The sequence below is a fragment of the Emys orbicularis genome, chromosome 14 (genome assembly GCF_028017835.1).
Source record: "Emys orbicularis isolate rEmyOrb1 chromosome 14, rEmyOrb1.hap1, whole genome shotgun sequence".
In the NCBI taxonomy this organism is placed as follows: Eukaryota; Metazoa; Chordata; order Testudines; family Emydidae; genus Emys; species Emys orbicularis.
The window spans coordinates 34,661,416-34,681,238 of record NC_088696.1 but is presented as its reverse complement, the minus strand read 5'-3'; the positions used below and the strand labels follow the sequence as shown (position 1 = coordinate 34,681,238).

The 19,823-nt window shown below is 41.8% G+C and overlaps 1 protein-coding gene across 1 annotated transcript in view; it reads right to left on the bottom strand.

Annotated features, from left to right (window-relative positions):
• The window catches only part of NECAB2 (N-terminal EF-hand calcium binding protein 2), a 310,753-nt gene that overhangs the window by 207,373 nt on the left and 83,557 nt on the right, over positions 1–19,823 (bottom strand). Inside the window, exon 3 of the mRNA XM_065416826.1 lies at positions 15,732–15,840. Coding sequence (XP_065272898.1) covers positions 15,732–15,840 — 109 coding nt within the window. The remainder of the gene's footprint in view (positions 1–15,731; positions 15,841–19,823) is intronic.

The following is a 19,823-nucleotide window of genomic DNA, read 5'->3' as shown; positions in this document are numbered from 1 at the left end:
AGCTGCCACCTGCCGGTACTGTCGGCTGTGTACCGGCTCTTGCCGGTACACCGTACCGGACCATACCAACTTACTTTCACCTCTGGGCCTACTAAAAATGTTGCCTCCCTCTCTCTTGTAGCAGTGAGTTCCACAGGTTGATTATGAATTTTGTATGCCAGTATTTGCTTTTAGCAGTTTTAAATTTGTTACCTTTAACATTCATTGAGTATTCATTTGTGTTATTAGAATCTATGTATCTAGAAACGTGCATGTCCCCCATCATAACTAACTGAGCACTGGAATCACCTTCTTTGTACCATTATTTTATGGTCCCTCTTACTTGTCCATTTTCTAAAATACTGGTCTTATATTTTCACTGTCCCTCAGACAGAAGTCTTTCCATGCATCTACGTAGGTTTCTCTTTGATCACAAAAAGTAGGAGCTCCTGACTCCCGCCCTATGCTCAATCTACTCCACTATGTGGCTTTAGACAGATTTTTAAAAATAAGCTAATTATGGGACTTGATCCCATGCCCAATGAAAATATTCCCATTGCCTTCAAGGGACACCAAGTCAGGCCTTATAATTTTAAAAATTAAATAAGAGGTACATTAAAAATTCTAAGATAGCTGCCCACTCATTTTAAAGTAAATAAACTAAGCATATTTCTCTTTTACTTGCCCTTTTTTGCATTGCCCTTTTAAAACCAACATTGTGAAGAGGAGCTTAATTTAAAAAAAAAACCCTCTTTGGGAACCTGAGTTAATTATTTTGCAACATTACACTCCTGTGTTTAGGGGGATTTTAGATTCCCTGAATTCAGCTGTGACATTGTCTGATTAAAATATAACCATGCAAATCATTATTGCTACCACTGTTATATAATTTCAGCAAATCTTATACAAAATATAACTCCTGGCCAGAAAGAGTTAACCAGCCTGCAGGCTGAATGACCCAGAGCCCACCTTTGAAGTCATGTTAGATGGTATGCGAATGGTAATTAAGGCCATTCATGCTAAATAGGCTAGAACTTTGAAATGAAAACTTACATTGTTAGAAGTGATACTAACTGTGTGTATCTTAAAAGCTAGCCATGTAAACAGACAATTCCCGTCTGTCACTATAACTATCGATTCAGAAATCAAAAGGGAATATTAACATTTAGATGAATTTTGGGTGATATAATGACATTGTCTATATGTCTCTTTGAAGTTTGTATAGACTGCCTAATGCAGGGGTCGGCAACGTTCGGCACGCGGCTCGCCAGGGTAAGCACCCTAGCGGGCCGGGCCAGTTTATTTACCTGCTGACGCGGCAGGTTCGGCCGATCGCGGCCCCCACTCACCGCGGTTCGCCGTCCCGGGCCAGTAATTATAACTAATTACTGGTGGTGTTTAGAAAACAAGGTTACATCAAAAGCCTATTATTTACCCAGGACTGTGTGGTCAAGTGTATGCTAGAACACTGTATAAAAAGACCCTTGGGTCCTGAGCGTGTCCATCTCAGATCTGCTTGATGCGTCATCTGGGGAAGCTTAAGCCACCGGACTGGGATCCCAGTGCTGACTGGTACGCCCTGAATATGACATTGGACACTGGACTATAACCTATGAACTATTTCTGATAGAACTCTTTGCAACTACAAAGCTCACCATCTCTGCTATGTATCTGAACCTCAAGAATTAAATTCATGTCTGTATGTATATTGATCTTTTAACCATACTATCTCTCTTTTGTTTTTTTAATAAATTTTAGTTTAGTTAATAAGAATTGGCTTTATGCGTGTATTTGGGTAAGATCTGGAATATTCAATAACCTGGGAGGTAATGTGTCCGATCCTTTGGGATTGGTAGAACCTTTTCTTTTATATGATGAAATATGATTTTCAGAAATCTTCATCATATTTGACTTAGGTATCTGGATGGAGGCCTGAGGCTGGGTTGCTTTAAGGGAACTATGTTGCTGGGTTTTGGGCAAGCAGTGAGGTAATAAAGAAGTTGTTTTATGCTGGCTTGGTAAATCTAAGTATTGAATTATCCACCAGTTTGGGGGTTTGTCTGCCCCATTCTTTGCAGTTCACCCTAATTGAGTGACCTCAGCTGGCCCCCACTTGGACCCCGGTCACATCAGCAAAGATTCCAGTTCCCTAATTGCCCTCACTGATATTCAAAACAAGCCTGTGTTACCATTATGAAGATCTGTTTATCTAGGAGATCAACAAATGCAATGTGACATTTATCATTAGCAAAGAGAGGGTCTGAGGGGGAAGAACACCACAAACTAGACATGAAAGTTATTTCCTGTGGCAATGCAGATGAGCCGCTCTGATCACTGATTAAATTTAAAGGCTCACATCATTTTCACCTACAGCAGACTCCTGACATGCCACAAACGAAGGGCATTTTGAACATCACACAAAGAGGTGGAGGGTTCCTGCGAAACTAATTAGTTCATCTGAAATACGACAAGAAACCAAAGAAAATTCAGTCTCGGAGGTCTATTATTGTGTGAAAAATTAGCTGTCAACAGAAAGAGCCCTGTGGAATGGTGTCATCAGACTTCAGAAAATGATGCTCTTTCCTGCAGCTCAAAAAGTAGTAAATACTGGGAGACTTCAGCTTTGCAAAAGCACACTTCAGGCTCCCAGGTCCATGTTTTGAAGAAAGCTTGCACAAGTCCCCAATCTGAGCACAGACATTAGAGGTTGACTGCATACAAATGTAACACCTTCAGACATTTGGGTCATGCTGCTCAAGCGCAACGTAGGGGTAACTTTTTCAAAAATGCTTAAGTAACTTTACAGCAGAAGTGCCATTTTAAAAAGGGACTTGGGCAAGTAGTCTAAATTCCTTAGAAACCGAAGTCTCTTTTGAAAATGGGACTGCAGTGTTTTTGAAAATTTTGCCCTAAATCTACTTATTTAACATTTAAGACTCTTCCCACTTTCACTCTGATACATTTTAACTTGCACAGATTACAACGATGTTTTGTGTAACAGCACACGTACAAATTTACAGATTTAGGTCCCTCTCATTCCTCCTCTCTCTAATTTCCTTTCTCTCTTCCCTTCACAGTCAGAGTTCCTTCTATTTCTCTTGAAGGATGCTGCATGTATTAATCCTATTTATACTATCTGTATCCCATTCTATAGGTACTACTTATGTGTTTGCTCTATAACTGTAAAATGTTTGTTCTGAAACTATGTAACTCACCAAACGGGGAAAAAAACTTCACCTAATGCAAAATGCTGAATTCCTACAGAAGGTGTGATCTCCTGTCCATCACGAAGGACTATGGAATCCAAATAGGCCATTGTGGAACAAATACTTTGTCCTCCCACCACCCATGAAGAGATAACGTGCAGAAACGCTCGTCCCATCAGCTTGGACTCTAGAAAGGTGGGGATAAATCCCTGACCAGGGGGAATTAGTTCTCTTTATGCTGTCTGGACTCTGAGGGGCAAAGATTCCTAAACAGAAGCAAGAGATCCCCAGGCTGCTTGGCTTAGCCCCAAAGGACATAAAAGCTTGATTTTATAGACGTCTCTATTACCTTTTGAATTTAAGATGGTATCTTATTTGTGAGTGTACGCTTACCTCCTTCAACCTTGTAAATAGCTCTCATTTCTTTTTCCTAGTTAATAAACTTTTAGTTAGTGTGTTACAGGATTGGCTACAAGCATTGTCTTTGGTGCAAATTGACCTGGGGTATGACAGGTCCTTTGGGACTGGGAGTAACTTGAATATTCTGTGATCTTAGTGTAAAATGACCATCTATCACAGAGTCAAGCTTGCCTGGGCGGCAAGATAGTTCAGAATGCCCAAGGGGACTGTCTGTGACTCCACGTTAAGGCTGTATAGTGCCTGAGGAGTTTACATTTGTTATTTGGTTGGTAGTCTAGGTATAGACCTCACAACCAGTTTGGGGTTTGTGCTCTGCCTAGAGGTTGGTATTCTTGCTTGTGAGCCACTCCAGACAGCGTGACTATTGGCATAGTCAGCAGGATTCACATGCCACAGTCAGTTGGATTTATAGATTATAACCCAGCACTGTCAAGAGTTTAAACTTGCCACTGAGAATTTTTAAAGGTTCAAGGACAGACACAAGGAGTGGAGCGCAGTCATATGATGGTTTTGAGTTAAAAGACCTTGAAAAGTTATGTAAGGAGCGGGGAATATCCCATAAAAAGAAAGCCCCAAATCAGGAACTGATAGCTTAGCTTGTAAATTTTGGCCAGGCGTCCAAGGACCCTGCTGCCCCAGATACTGGAGAGGAGCTGGCCCAATTGCAGAGCCAGGCAGCCTGGGAAGAACGCGAGCCACTCCAGACAGTGTGACAATTTCCATCAATAGCCGTTTCTTACCAAGATACCAATTAATAAAATTTCAGTGCGATGACTTAGTACTTTCTGCTAATGCCGCTGCTTGCATTTGGGATTGTTATATCAACACTAGCTAATGAAAGAGCTGGTCCAAGAGCTGCTGACTGTTAGCGTTTGTAGAGCAGAAAGTGGAGCATCACAGAATATCTCCTATTCATTAAGGGCCTGGACTTAGTAAGTTGTTGACCACCCTCAATTCCCATTGAATTCACAATTGAGAGCAGACTCTGGAGTTTCCTGGATCAGCGCCCCTCCTCCCCCACACACATCTTGTTTTGACAAAGAGTTCTGCATCCTGTTTGCAGTGACCCTCAGATCTATCTGACAAATACTCTACGACTGTCACCACTTTTTACAATTCTGAGATAGCTTCTGCCTGGCTCTAAGGGAGCTATAGAGTTGCTTGATCACCTGACCCAATATTTTTATTTCCTTCAGTATTTTCTTTCTTTCTTCCTCCATTAGAAATTAATTTCAGGTGTTGTTATGCCTCCCCATTCTATGTCTAGGTTAGTCATATCATCATCATGCTACTGCCCAGTCCCAGGAAGAGGCAAGATATGATGATGGAACCCACGGCAGCAGGGTCTGCTTTAGATACACTGTGGAAGATTATGATTCTGGAGGCAGATTTGACCAGTCTGTGTTGGTGACAATGGGTGTGGCAGATCACACGTGTAAGATTCCAAATCAAACAGAGTGATTTTCCACTGGAACTAGGGGTGCTGGGGGTGTGGCCACATCCCTTGGCTTGAAGTGGTTTCCATCATATGCAGGGTTTACAGTTTGGTTCAATGGCTCTCAGCACCCCTACTATTCAAATTGTTCCAGCACCCCTGATTTTGGCTCTCCTCTCCCCTCATGCGGATGTGCTGTTTCTGGCCTTGCTATACATAAAGAGCTTTTCACCATCAGTAAATGTTAAGAGGGGGAAACAGACAATTTGCATTAGGGGTACAAACTGGATAGATGCTTAAGTGTGGTGATTTACACTCACATGTTCAAGCCTAACCTGATGGTTAAATTTCGGGTCAGGAAGGCCTTTCCACCAAAAGATATTGGCAGGGATATCTAGGTTTAATTCTCTCCTCCAGGAGCAGTCATCATGTATCTCATATGAATCTTTGGAAGGGGAAGGTATTGGTGGATCTCTTTCCTTCCCATCTTCTCCCATGTTTCACAAAAGGTAGTGGGGACAGGAATGGCGTCTTCTCTGTTTGGAATACCTCTAAGACATTATGGAAGTAACTAATAAGAGAAACATGATTTCATTCTTCTTTTCTGTGAAGTCACTGGCAGCAGTATGGAATTTTGCAGTATTTGCTTTACATGCAAAGTTGTTTCTGTAGAGCGAAGCATGCTTCCTCTGCTAGTCTTAACCATTGGAGGAATACGGAGGACAGGATGTACATGTCCCTTCTGCTCTTTGTCACAGTCCATTTATGCCATGTATCTGAGTGCCTTAGCAACAGTATGAGCAGTGAAAGATGAATAAGGTTGGTTTCAGATCCAAAACAAAGGCCAAGAACAGAGCAGAGATTATTAAAAAGTATCAATAAAAGGCAAAAAGGATGAGAAATCCCCTGAAGAAGCAGAGGGAAGTTGCTTATGGACACACAACTTTGTTCATCTGCTAGCCCATTGGGAACTGTTCTTTTAAAGAGATCTCGCTTGTCCTGGAACTCTAAAGCTGCTCTGAAAGAAAAATAGCGTTTAAAGAGAGCAAAGTATTAAAGAGACTAAAAACCCACAAAGATAATGCTGCTGATTTTCCATCATCACATGATACAAAGCAGTTCTTTTAGCACACACCTATCATGCTACATCATTAACCTCTTAAATGACACTTTCTAGACAAAGCAGTATCGAGAACAAGCCCCATTCATGCTTCAATGCTATTTTTGGATATCTCAATTTAGTTAAACACCTAAAGCCTCCCCCCGATGACAAGAACACGTTTTGTTGGGGGATTGTTACCCTTTAAAAAATAACTCGCCAAGCTGTAGCATGTTCTAGCTGGGTACCCACAGGCAGTAGCACAGCCTTCCTCTTGGGTCGCTGCATTGTGATCTTCCTCTTCATTTTTCTCAGGTTAACCATCATCTTCCAAATGACCCTTTATTGTCTCAAGGAAGTCAAGAAACCAAACTAGCTGTTCCTATTCGACTAAGTCAGTCCCCCTGTGCCTATAAGAACTCTGGAAATGGAATCAACATTTTATAATTTGGCTGGTAACAGCAATTATTAATATTCAGCAAGAACATAATTTTCTTAATCTAGCACTACTCTAGCTATAAAGTAATTTAAGTCGCAAGATCTTTAGAACTGCACACTAAGCAAACGTGATGGGGGAGTCAGAGAAAAGCACACAGATAAAATGAAATACCAAAATAGTTTTGAAAATAAATCAACTTATCTTTTCAACCAGCAATTAATTTTAATTCAAATTGCCTTTAGAAAGATAAAGTTAATATGCCCCATATTCCTATATGAAAGAAAATGCACAGTACCCATCTGCTATTTCAGCCTTTGTCTTTTACTGTATAAAGCAATTTCCTTATAAGAAAAATCCCTGGTAAATATTATGTCTGACAATAAACTAATAATTTCGGAACATACCGGACGCCAGACAGAATGTAAGAAGCAGGAACAAGGGAGTAATACTTGTTGGAATGGTGATAACAATAAAGGGAATATTATTAATCATATTTAGCATTGTCCCCAACTACAAATGTTAGATGATTAAATGCTATACTGAACAGTGTTATCCCAGTAGGCCAGAGAATTCTTTATTTTGCAAGATTTAAAAAGCATGAGGTACCAAAATTCCTCACCGAAGGAACAGAAAAGGCATCCTGGAGTGCCAGCTGGAGTCACCAGGGTTTCCTCAGTCCTTTTCTGTCAGTCTGGGTAGCCCTACTCTCATTGGTGTATGAAGGTCAGGCATGCGTGATAATTCTTTCAGGTCTGTTAGCAGCCTAGGCCATTGTTGATCTGCTTACAGCTCCTAGCGGGGTTAGAGAATATTATCTGAGTGGTTTTTGTTCCTCCCTCATCTCCAAGGTGGTTTTTTGTTTCTTGCTTTTGTGATGATACACCTGCCCAAAGAGATCTCATGTGAGATTCCACAGGATTCTCTTCTTAATTCTTCCGGTCCAATGGGAATGTATGGGGCTTTGATGTCATCAGCATGCAGACAACAGTCGATGTCTTATTTTCATGAGATCTGGGTGACACAATTTCCTTGGTTTTTCTAGTGCCTTGCTGAGACTGGGATTTGAATAAGACCAAGGTGTAATCAAGACAAGACAGACATCAGGAGAAAATATCACAATGGCAGAGAGGGGGTGACTCCTGTCCCCACTGCTGAGTGATTTCAATGCCCTTTATCCAAGTGCTGAAGTTTTACAGTACTGTAGGTTTCCCAACTGATCTCAGATGACATGAAAAGTTTAAAAGCACTTTTCCTGGTCAGGTGACCATTTCCCTCAACTCTGGACCTGGCCATTGTCATACATGCTTTTGTGATTCCTAATTTGGATTATTATATGGCCTACATGAGGTGACCCACTTGGAAGTTAGATCTGGTACAAAACAGGATATTGCTAGAGGAACAGCTAGTGCAGGGTGCCTATGATTCACCAGGAATGGAGGCTAACTCAGGTTAGAGAGATTAACTTTCCCCTCCTTATACGCTCCATAGCAGTTGAGATTAGCTGGAGCATTTGCACTAACAAGCTATAGATTTAGACAACTAGGAGCTGGTGGGAAGGCATTCTCAGTGCCGGTGACACAAATTCTTTTCCCTTGGTAGTCTGACAATCTTTTGACCTTTGTGGGAAAATGCAGACTACAGCTGGGAGCAGGGCCAGCTCTGGCTTTTTTGCCGCCCCAGGCAAAAAAGCCTCCGGCCACCCCCCCACCCCCCCACCCCGCCAGCGGGGGGGAGGGCGGCCGGAGCCCCAGGGGGAGGGCGGTGAGCCCTGGCCGGGGCTCCGCTCTCCCCAGCGGCCGGGGGGAGGGCGCCGGGGGGGAGGGCGGCCGGAGCCCTGGGAGGAGGGCGGAGTGCCCGGCCGGGGCTCCGCTCTCCCCGGCGGCCAGAGCGCCGGGGGGAGGGCGGCGAGCCCCGGCTGTGGCCCCCTCTCCCCGGCGGCGGGAGCCGGAGCGCCGCGCCGCCCCCCTCCAGGTGCCGCCCCAAGCACAAGCTTGGTGGGCTGGTGCCTGGAGCCGGCCCTGGCTGGGAGAAAATTTTCAGCTGAAACTTTATTTCACCAAAAAATGCAGGTTCCGGTTGACCAAAATTTTTAGCAGTTTCTTGGCAAAAATCAATTGTTTCAATCAAAAATAAAGCTAAAAAAAATCTGAAAACATTTTGTTTCAACATATTCAAAATGAAATGTTTTGAGTTTTCAATTCAAAATGTTGGTTTATTTTGAAATTTACTTCCATTGTTATTCCAAACATTTAAACGCATTTTAAAAAGCTTGGAAACTATCCACACAACTCTAGAGCAGATTACATAAATTGCTTTTGCTTGAGGGCAGCCTGGCACTAGCGAGCTAGGGATTGGGGACAAAGTTTCTGCCATTTAAAAAATGTTCTCTCTCTCAATTTCGGTAAATTTATATTGAATGTTAAAAATTAATAAATGTATGCTAAGATTTAACTTGGAACTATGACCAAAATCTGAAGCTTTTGCTTCAGCCAAGAACACCAGATGTTAAACCAGTATGGCACTCTTAAAGTATCTTGTCCTTAAGGATTTCAATGACTAGATCAATATGGGTGGAAATTTTTGCTGAACATTCTATAGATCTTTTTGTATTAAACTGTGATATTGCAGGCACCCGGAGTCCAAGAGCTGCTAAGCAAACTACCACTAACAATGCAGGAATCTGACACATCTAATTAGAACACCTGGATATTCAGTATTCAGATGAAACTGTTCTTCAAAAGTTGAAAAAATAGTTATAAAAAATATCATGGGCTGCTTATGTCACATCCTCAGCTGAGGAGCAAATCAGAAAATGTTTAAAATTGACCTCTTTCTAATGCAATGCCCACTAGTTTAACTGTGGGTAAAAATAGTAAAAGACATGACAACCCATTATAACCCAAAGCTAGTTACAACACATGTAGCAGCTGGGGACTGTGCTAGAATCCAGACATCAGTCAAGCACACAGTGTGCTATAACTTGCATAGCTCAGTGTTATATAGCGTGTTTCCTATGCTCACTACTGCATAATATTTAGAACAGTTGCCCGTCTTTATTTCCTTTTAGTTTACAAGTAAAAAGTGCCCATACACAGTCCCTAAGTATGTTGCCAATTATTTAAAGTCACAAAAGCAAAATGCAATATAATCAAGCTCACCACTTCCACTAAGCAGCAACCCATAACCAGATACTAAACTCCATACAGCAGTCTGGACTTTAGTCTCCTTACCTTTCTGCAAAGGCCAAATGAAATTAACAGGCATTGTGCAACACTATAAAACTTAGCAAATGTGGATTATTTCAGACCAGAGGCAGAGCTTTCCTGAACCCACAACCTTGATGATGTACACCCTGCCACGTACCGCCTCTCTGTTATATTGAGAAGGAATTTAGAATCAGTGTCTCTGCTACTATGTCAGAGTAGTATCAGAGGGGTAGCCGTGTTAGTCTGAATCTGTAAAAAGCAACAGAGGGTCCTGTGGCACCTTTAAGACTAACAGAAGTATTGGGAGCATAAGCTTTCGTGGGTAAGAACCTCACTTCTTCAGATGCAAGAAGTGAGGTTCTTACCCACGAAAGCTTATGCTCCCAATACTTCTGTTAGTCTTAAAGGTGCCACAGGACCCTCTGTTGCTTATGTCAGAGTAGTATCAATCTGATTTTGGCTACAATCCAGATTTTGAATGTGCTGTTCTTTTTATCCCATGACTCCCACACTATCCTTCACATTGGTATTTTAATTCTTTCCAAGATGTATTACTACCCTACCAGACAATCCAGAAGGGCCACTCAAGGTATTTTGGTATTTTTACTTCCTTTAGATAAATTTTTTCAAACTACAGAAAACAAAACTTGGATTTGGTCTGAGTTCTGCAGTAAAGGTTCAGGTCAATTCTTACCATTTCCTAACCACTTTATCCAGCCCTACTAATTAAGGAAAAGCCAATATTTTTATGGTGTAAAATTAAGAGTCTGATCCTTTAAGCCTTCAAACCACAGACCTTCCATTGGGTTGTGTTTCCAGTTAGCTTATGTCAAGAACTGGAGCTCATTCACTACAAATATAAGTTGCAGACATGTATTGGTAATAATGCTTTGTCTATTTAAAAAGAAAACTTAGAAGAGATTGATTAACTCAGTAGTTATTTTAGCAGTAAGATCCACAAAATTCCTTTAGCAAATTATACAACAAAGTCCACAAAGCTCCTCTGGTCTTTTTGCATTTCTCATCCTGAAGTGATTTACTGGGGCAAACAATTATGCAAACATTAGGGTAACTTTATTACAAGAAGTCACTCATTGGTTTTGCTTGCAAACAAGTCTTCAGGATGCCTACCCAAGACTGATTCTGAGATTTCTCTCGGATATTTTGGCACTAGCATAGTTTAGTAAGAATACAGACACTAACGGGGCATGAATGAGCAGCATTACTTTAAAACGTTCCACCAGCATATTAAAAACTGCTGACAGGATAGAAGCATAATGGAGAGGGCAGCCTTCTAAAGTATATCAGAAAAAACATACTAACATACACATCAAAGCACTTACAAAAATATTAGCAGGTGAGCTGTAGTGGGGTTTTGACACTGATTCATTCTGAACCATAGAGTGTCACAAAAGAAACTCCTAAATCCTGGCATCGAAAAGTTAACTACACCTCTACCTCATGACCCGATATAACACGAATTTGGATATAACGCGGTAAAGCAGCGCTCCGGGGGGGAGGGGGAGGGGCTGCACACTCTGGCGGATCAAAGCAAGTTCAATATAACGCAGTTTCACCTATAACGCGGTAAGATTTTTTGGCTCCCGAGGACAGCGTTATATCGAGGTAGAGGTGTATTCTCTCTCCTACATAGCTTAATATATTAGTGTATTATATTTCAGCTTCCAGAACCTGGGTCTGCCTCAGGAAGATCCCACTTAACGCAGCATTAATGAACCATATTATTGTTTTTAAAGCCTTACCATGAGACTTTTTACTTTAAATGGGATTCCTTTTTCATCTCTTAATTTGGGCAGGCTTGTTATCCCTAAAGGAATTAAATGACATTGGAATACGACTCAAAGCTGGGTTTCATTTTAATTTTTTTTAAGAGCATAAAACCTCAGTCTTTTGGAGACTAACTCCTCTTGGAAACGGAAAAGAAAACTCCCAGGAGAAATCTTTCAGTGTTCCACTGCCTTGTGCAGTGGCTCTGGTTGGCAATGTCACACCAAAAAAGCTGGCGCCAAGGAGTTGAGCACAGGTGTATTAATATCATGTATTGGCCCAGGATGATGCCTGTACCAGATGCTTGTCATCAGAAAGTTCATAAACACTTCAAATCCCATCCAAGGAAAATGCAGTAGGAGAGTGTTAATGGACAGATGTTAACAACAGTCAAAAAGCTCTGAAATCACATTCTGGGAAGAACACATTGGAGGCAAACGAGTTTGCGATTTTAATTTGATAGCACAGCAGAGCCTATGAACATTCAACCCTGAAAAGACACTTGTGCAATTTGTGGACCATAAAAACAGTGGATAAGAAATGAGTTGAGCTCAAGTGGCCCAGGCAATGCCTTCACCATAAGACAACCACCTCTGAAGAGGAGCATGGCAGCTGTTCAATAGTTCACAACATACAACTTCAGTACAGAAAGTGAAGAATACAATCAGCTGAAACCAAAAGGGGGAAGTGGGGTCGGCAGAATGCAAATAGCTAATTTAGAGTTTGGCCATCAGGATCACTAACCCAATTCATGTTAAAAAAAATTCATAGGATCTTTAAAGACTACACATGCCTTTAATGACAACATGCCCAGATTTCCTAAACTGAAACCTTGTCAAACAAATAAGGTTTGAGCCTGAAAACACTAAGCTCATGAGTAACTTTACTTGCCTGAGCAATTCCCAGAGACGTCAATGGAGCTATTCTGAAGTTACACAGAGAGGGTCTGGACTCCACTCCATCAATTTTCTTAGTTTTGCCATCGGTGAAAGGGGGATAGTAATACACACTCACCTACTTCATAGGGCTACTGCATGGCTTAAATAGATTATTTTAAGCTGAATTGGTGATTGCAGGACCCAAATGCTGCCAAAGACAAATCCAAACCCTGAATTCTATCTAAACCTCATTATCCACCCAGATGCAATTTCAAACCTGGTATCAAATTCAAGTGAAATAGCTTGCCAGAACCACCAACTGTTTTGATGAGACTGCGGCCTCCCTCCCAGCCTTCTTGCACAATTCTACCTTATATTTTCCGGAGTACAGACACTCACTAGAGATTCAAAGAGCTGGAACCTAAAGTCCCCTTAAATGCAGCATCTGTGTCATGATCAGAATTCGGCTAGTTTTCCATACTGCATCTCCTCCAGATTGCCTCCTGGTAATCAGGAAACTCAAAGTCCACCTAAGGAAAGTGAGGAATATTTCAAGATACAGCCAACCATCAGCATCCTTGGGAACCTGCACCTCAGGAGGCCTATGTGACTCTGCTCAACTTCACTGTCCCTTACACAAGAATGTACTCTCCTGCAGGAGGGAGCCTCCTTTATAGAGGTACAATATTATAGGCCAAGCTTTTCAAAAACAAGAGCCTAAAATTAAGCTCTTAAATCCATATGGAAGCACCTGCCTGATTTCAGAAATGCTGAGATGCAGTAGCTCTACTTGAGGGGCTTTAAGTGGGATTCACTGGGGTGAATTTCACCCTGCATAAAGGGGGTTCTTTCAATGTGCTGGAGTTATCAGTGCTGGGGCTTTAGGGTCATAATGTAATGGGAGCAACCGTACTGAGATGAAACAGACACAGTTGAAGTGAAAGTGACATGGCAAGATTTAGTGCTGTAAAGACAAGATTACAAATGATGCCATCCTTTATTTGTATAACAACTAGATCCTACAAGGCTGTTCTAGATTTGATTTTGACAAATAGGGAGAAACTAGTTGAGAATTTGAAAGTGGAAGGCAGCTTAGGGGAAAGTGATCATGAAATGGTAGAGTAGAGAATAGGGAAAGAACAAGTTAAAAATTACTTTTACAAATTAGATGTCTTCAAGTCACCAGGGCCTGATGAAATGCATCCTAGAATACTCAAGGAGCTGACTGAGCCATTAGCAACTATCTTTGAAGTCATGGAAGATGGGAGAGAGTCCATAAGACTGGAAAAGGACAAATATAGTGCCAATCTATAAAAAGGGAAATAAGGACAACCCAGGGAATTACAGACCAGTCAGCTTAATTTATGTACTCAGAAAGATAATGGAGCAAATAATTAGGGAATCAATTTGTAAACATCTAGAAGATAATAAGGTGATAAGTAACAGTCAGCATGGATTTGTCAAGAACAAATTGTGTCAAACCAACTTGATAGCTTTCTTTGACAGGGTAACAAGCCTTGTGGATGGGGGGAAGCGGTAGATGTGGTATATCTTGACTTTAGTAAAGCTTTTGATACTGTCTCGCATGACCTTCTCATAAACAAAATAGGTAAATGCAACCTAGATGGAACTACTATAAGGTGGGTGCAAAACTGGTTAGAAAACCATTCCCAGAGAGTAATTATCAGTGGTTCACAGTCATGCTGGAAGGACATAACGAGTGGGGTCCCGCAGGGATCAGTTCTGGGTCTGGTTCTGTTCAGTATCTTCATCAATGATTTAGATCAGGGGTTCTCAAACTGGGGGTTGGGACCCCTCAGGGGGTCGTGAGGTTATTACATGGGGGTCATGAGCTGTCAACCTCCACCCCAAACCCCGCTTTGCCTCCAGCATTTATAATGGTGTTAAATATATTAAAATGTGCTTTTAATTTATAAGGGGGGACGCACTCATATGCTTGCCATGAGAAAGGGGTCACCAGTACAAAAGTTTAAGAACCACTGATTTAGATAATGGCATAGAGAGTACACTTATAAAGTTTGCAGACAATACCAAGCTGGGAGGGGTTGCAAGTGCTTTGCAGGATAGGATTATAATTCAAAATGATCTGGACAAACTGGAGAAATGGTCTGAAGTAAATAGGATGAAATTCAATAAGAACAAATGCAAAGTACTCCACTTAGGAAGGAACAATCTGGGAATACAATACAAAATGGGAAATGACTGCCTAGGAGGGAGTACTGTGGAAAGGGATTTGGGGGTCATAGTGGACCACAAGCTAAATATGAGTCAACAGTGTAACACTGGGATGTATTAGCAGAAGTGTTGTAAGCAAGACACGAGAAGTAATTCTTCCACTCTACTCTGCGCTGATTAGTCCTCAACTGGAGTATTGTGTCCAGTTTTGGGCACCACATTTCAGGAAGGATGTGGACAAATTAGAGAGAGTCCAGAGAAGAACAAGAAAAATGACTAAAGGTCTAGAAAACATGACCTATGAGGGAAGATTGAAAAAATTGGGTTTGTTTAGTCTGGAAAAGAGAAGACAGAGGGGACATGATAACAGTTTTCAAGTACATAAAAGGCTGTTACAAGGAGGAGGGAGAAAAATTGTTTTTCTTAACCTCTGAGGCTAGGACAAGAAGCAATGGGCTTAAATTGCAGCAAGGGAGGTTAGGTTGGACATTAGGAAAAACTTCCTAACTGTCAGAGTAGTTAAGCACTGGAATAAATTGCCTAGGGAGGTTCTGGAATCTCCATCATTGGGGATTTTTAAGAGCAGGTTGGACAAACACCTGTCAGGGATGGTCTAGATAATACTTAGTCTTTCAATGAGTTCAGGGGACTGGACTAGATGACCTCTCAAGGTCCCTTCCAGGCCTATGATTCTAATAACAGCTGCATTAGAAACTCACAGACAGATCAGGATAGCTAGATTAGATAGCCGTAGCGAAGCTTTCTAGAAGCAATGGAAAAATCAAAAGGTTATCTGATTGTCCCTATTATTCAAAATGTATAATTTCAGAGATCTTCATAAAAGAGACTGTGCTTCAGGAAGTGTGTTGAACTTATACCAGGAGAACAAGGAGCCCTAATGGTCTTCACCATGGGAGGTAAAACCCTGAAGAAATGAAGCCCCTCTAGGCTGGCAGAGGAAATCCATCACAGTACACTTTGCACGTGTTTAGATCTTTTAAGAAGCAAAACTTTAATAGTTGCACACCAAGAATCCTAAAATCTATGTCAGCGGGAAAGAAATCGACACAGATTCATATGCTTACCTGGTGTTGTCTGAGTCAATAGTATGAAAGAGCTGTTCAAGTTCTTCTTCATTAAGAGTCCCATCTGAAAAAAAAGCCTGGAACTCCTCCAAGGACAACTTCCCATCATCTGTGAATGGCAAGATATCAGTGTTAAGAATAAAAGATTACTGGAGGGAAAGCACAATCAAATGAAATACAAGGTCATGATCTGCTTAAAAGATATAGGGGGGAAATTCTTGGAATTTCCGAGTATCTGTCCTGTAAAGTAACAACACATTGACCAATACAGAGTTCCCTTGGTACATGGCTGGTTTTGGAGGTACAGGCTTTCAAACAGGAGGTATCTAAGAAAGCAGGGCCAAATGCATTACAAAGACTGAGAAGAAGGTTGCCAAAGGCAGCCAGATATTTAATGGTTATGGTGCTGAGGCATGTGCAAATGCCAGAGCTACCAAGTTAAAGGGGAACTTATGACGGGCAGCAGTGGAGCTAAGCTTGAAAGCAAATGCCATATAAAAAAGGGAAACCTTATACCAGCATTAGAAAGAAGCTGCTCTATTTGAGGGAAATGTTCACAGTTTATTGGTTTATATGCTTTAGACTCATCATCACAATGCAGTGCAGAAACGAAAGTCAGAAGATTCAAATACTTGACAACCCCCTGAAGCAGGGCCAGTGCAACCATTTAGGCAAACTAGGCAGCCGCTTAGGGCGCCTAGTGGTTGGGGGCGCCTAAAAGCCCGCTCAGGCGAGGAGGTGGAGTGGAGGTGAACTGGGGCGGGGGAAGGCGTGGGGAGGGCCGCCCGCAGTAATGGGGGGGGGCGCACAGGGGAACCGCTCCCCACCCCAGATCACCTCCACTCTGCCTCCTCCGCTGAGCACACAGCCCCCGCTCTAAGTCTCCTCCAATCAGCGCCGCAAGCCTGGGAGGGGAGGAGAATTAGAGCGGCACCGGCGTGCTCAGCGGAGGAGGCGGAGCCGAGGTGAGCTGGGGCGGGCTCCCCAGGCGGGGTTAGCTGCCGCGGGGGGGGGGCTCACCGGGCGGGGTTAGCTGCCGCAGGGGCGGGTCTCCCCGGGCAGGGTTAGCTTCCGCGGAGGGGGATCTATTTAAAAGGCTGTGAGGGAAGAGAGACAGACATGTGCAATCATGTAAGGAAATAAAAGTTGTAAGACAGCTCCCTGACATAACAAAGGCACAAGCCTAGCTATGAAACTGAGAGATTCTCCCTTACTAAGCACTGTGAGAAGGTTTCTTCCTATCTGTAGCAGGAAGCCAAATAGTGAGGGGCTGGGGAAATCTCCTGTACAAAACGGTCTACAGTGAAGCAAGGATGGAGACACAGTAGCTTTAAGGGATAACAATGTTTTAGTTATTCTATTAAAGTTCCCTGTTCAGTACTAGAAGACAGCAACTAATAATGTAACATTGTTGTACAACAGTGCCTTGGGTGGAGGAATTACTGCAATTTATACACTGTTTAAAAGCTCTTCCTTTCCTAGCCCTAGATTTATGGGCTGGAAATGTTGCCTAGGTCGAGATACGAGAATGTATCATTTATTATTTAATCAAATCAATTAAAACCCATGTTGCTTCTCTTTCAGGAAATGATGCTGGAGGACGAAGTTAGCTGACTCGCCACATACCCAGGTGAACATACTCTGGCTTGAAAAAAATAAAGCGTGGGGCTGCTGAACTACATATCTGGGCTTCCAAGCGATAATGCAGTATGTATGGGCTGAAGCCAATTAATTTAGAGCTGTAATTAATTTGGCATAAGGTATCTATTTTATTGGTGATTCTAAAAAGATGGTGAGAGGAGAAGGGACGTAAAAATCAATCTTGGGGTAAGCATTTATATTGGTAGGGTTCTACGGAGAATGGCTGCAATTAACGGGCCAAATGCTGAATTCCCAATTTAGCTTTTATTCTGTCCTTACCCAAAACCTTCACTCATTTCAATGGGAGTGTTGCCCAAGTAACGACTATGGGCTTCTAGATTTGGCTCAAATTTGGACTTTAACCATTTTTTTTTTTTTTTGCAGACATGGGCTGAGCTGTAATTGTTCTATTTCCCATTCCATAAAGATCAGCAGAACAGGAGGTGATCTCTAGATATCGGGAACGCTCAGCAGCAGTTAGCAGACTTATTCAGGTTTTGATATTTTCATTGGCAAGAATGAAAGTCTCAGTGGAAAAGGACTTTGTGTAGATGAATCATCATTGAAAATGAAAGTGTCCATGTTTCAAAGATGGACCATATTAACCAGCACTCTACCTCTTGGAGCATCAGACTTGATCAATGGCCCAACTCATGTGGTATCCTGTCTCCAACTCTGCTAGGGCTGTATATTGCATAGGGAGATGCAAAATATCCATGGATGCCCCTACTTATGTAATGCTATACTCAAGATGGAAGGGATAATTTCTTCCTGATCCCCATTGGTGATTAGTTTATGCCCTGAAGCATAGAGATAAATAACCTTTTTATCCCAGCAAGTATAAACAGCAGAGGCTGTTCTTATATGTAAAACTTACTAGGTGGTTGTTTGCCTCAATAATATCCCGCTGGACAAAGGTCAAGCGGAATCACCTTCCCACCAGAGCAATTTCAAGCAGCATTAGTGGGAAGGAAGCAAAGTAAAACTGGGCACACATTATTATTTTAACCCATTAATGTCATTTACAGTTTACTTTCAATCAGCACACCCAAAAAGCTATTTTGATGCAAGCTTACTTAAAAGCAGTTGTGATTTTCTTCAGCCAGTTTATGTTTTCCAAGAGGAGAATGTCTCATTTCACTTTTACTTGATTTCTTAAGTCACAAACTATTTTTCCCACTTAAACTTAATGTCTAAATTCTAAGTGGTGCCATATTGCTTTCCTGATCCAAAGATTTTGAAGCATGTGGCTAAGAACACAGGAGCAGGTAGCAATTTTTTGACAGTAGTTCATATTGCTTCAAATTCAGTGTTACTGGGTTATTTAAAGCGCTGCCTACCTGGTTGAATGAGTATGTTTGGGGGAAATCTGAGAGGAATAAAACAATAGCTTAGCACAGCAGCAACTGCAAGTGACATTTTTATAATTGCCTATCGTAATGTAAGCGTCCCCAAATATTACTGAAGTGCTGAAGGTACATGTGGTGCTGTACAAAACAGGCATACAGATGGCCTAAGGATCCTAAGACAGGACAGAGAGAGACCTAAAGGAAGGAGGAGCTGAGAGTTATTTTACTTTTGCTGTTTCTGGACCTCCCAGAAGAAGTGGGTCTTTAGGAGGGATTTGACAAAGAGAGGGGGAAAAGCCTGGAACTAAACATTATTTAAAATCCTCACCCACCTCCAAATAACTACAATACAATAAAACACAAATCAGTTTAAAGCCCATGAAAAGAGGTCACTATTTAATGCAAACTTGAACACATCCAAAAATACACCAGGGAAAGTGTTCCAGAGTAACAAAAAAAAATCCTTGAGCTATATATCTATAATTGTAAAACAGCCTTAGGTTGTATGTCGCTAGAGCACAGTAGACAAGAATGTCTGGAGAGAGAGAGAGAGAGAGGAGCTCAGAGATAAGAGAAAGCAAGACCATGCTAGGATTTGAAAGCTAAAATTAAAATGCTAGAAAATCCTGGCCAAAGAGGACTGGCCAACACAGTAATAATATCCCGCTTCTGCAACCTTTACAAGTTAAGATAAGAGTTGATGTATTCTGAAGATTTTGTACTCTAGTAACAGTCTTATCAAGAAAGTCATAGAAAAGCAAGTTGCACAAAGTAGAAATTTGCTAAGTTACCAAAGAATGGATAAGAATATAAGAAGCTTGCCTTTAGTTACATGCTCCTGTGTGCAAGAGATACAGGTTCTCCAAATGAATTGTGTTGTAATACACCTCTACCCTGATATAACGCGACCCGATATAACACGAATTCAGATATAATGCAGTAAAGCAGCGCTCCGGGGTGGCGGGGCTGCGCACTCCGGTGGATCAAAGCAAGTTCGATATAACGCGGTTTCATCTATAACGCGGTAAGATTTTTTGGCTCCCGAGGACAGCATTATATTGGGGTAGAGGTGTATATCAGAATGATATCAGAAGTCTTAGAA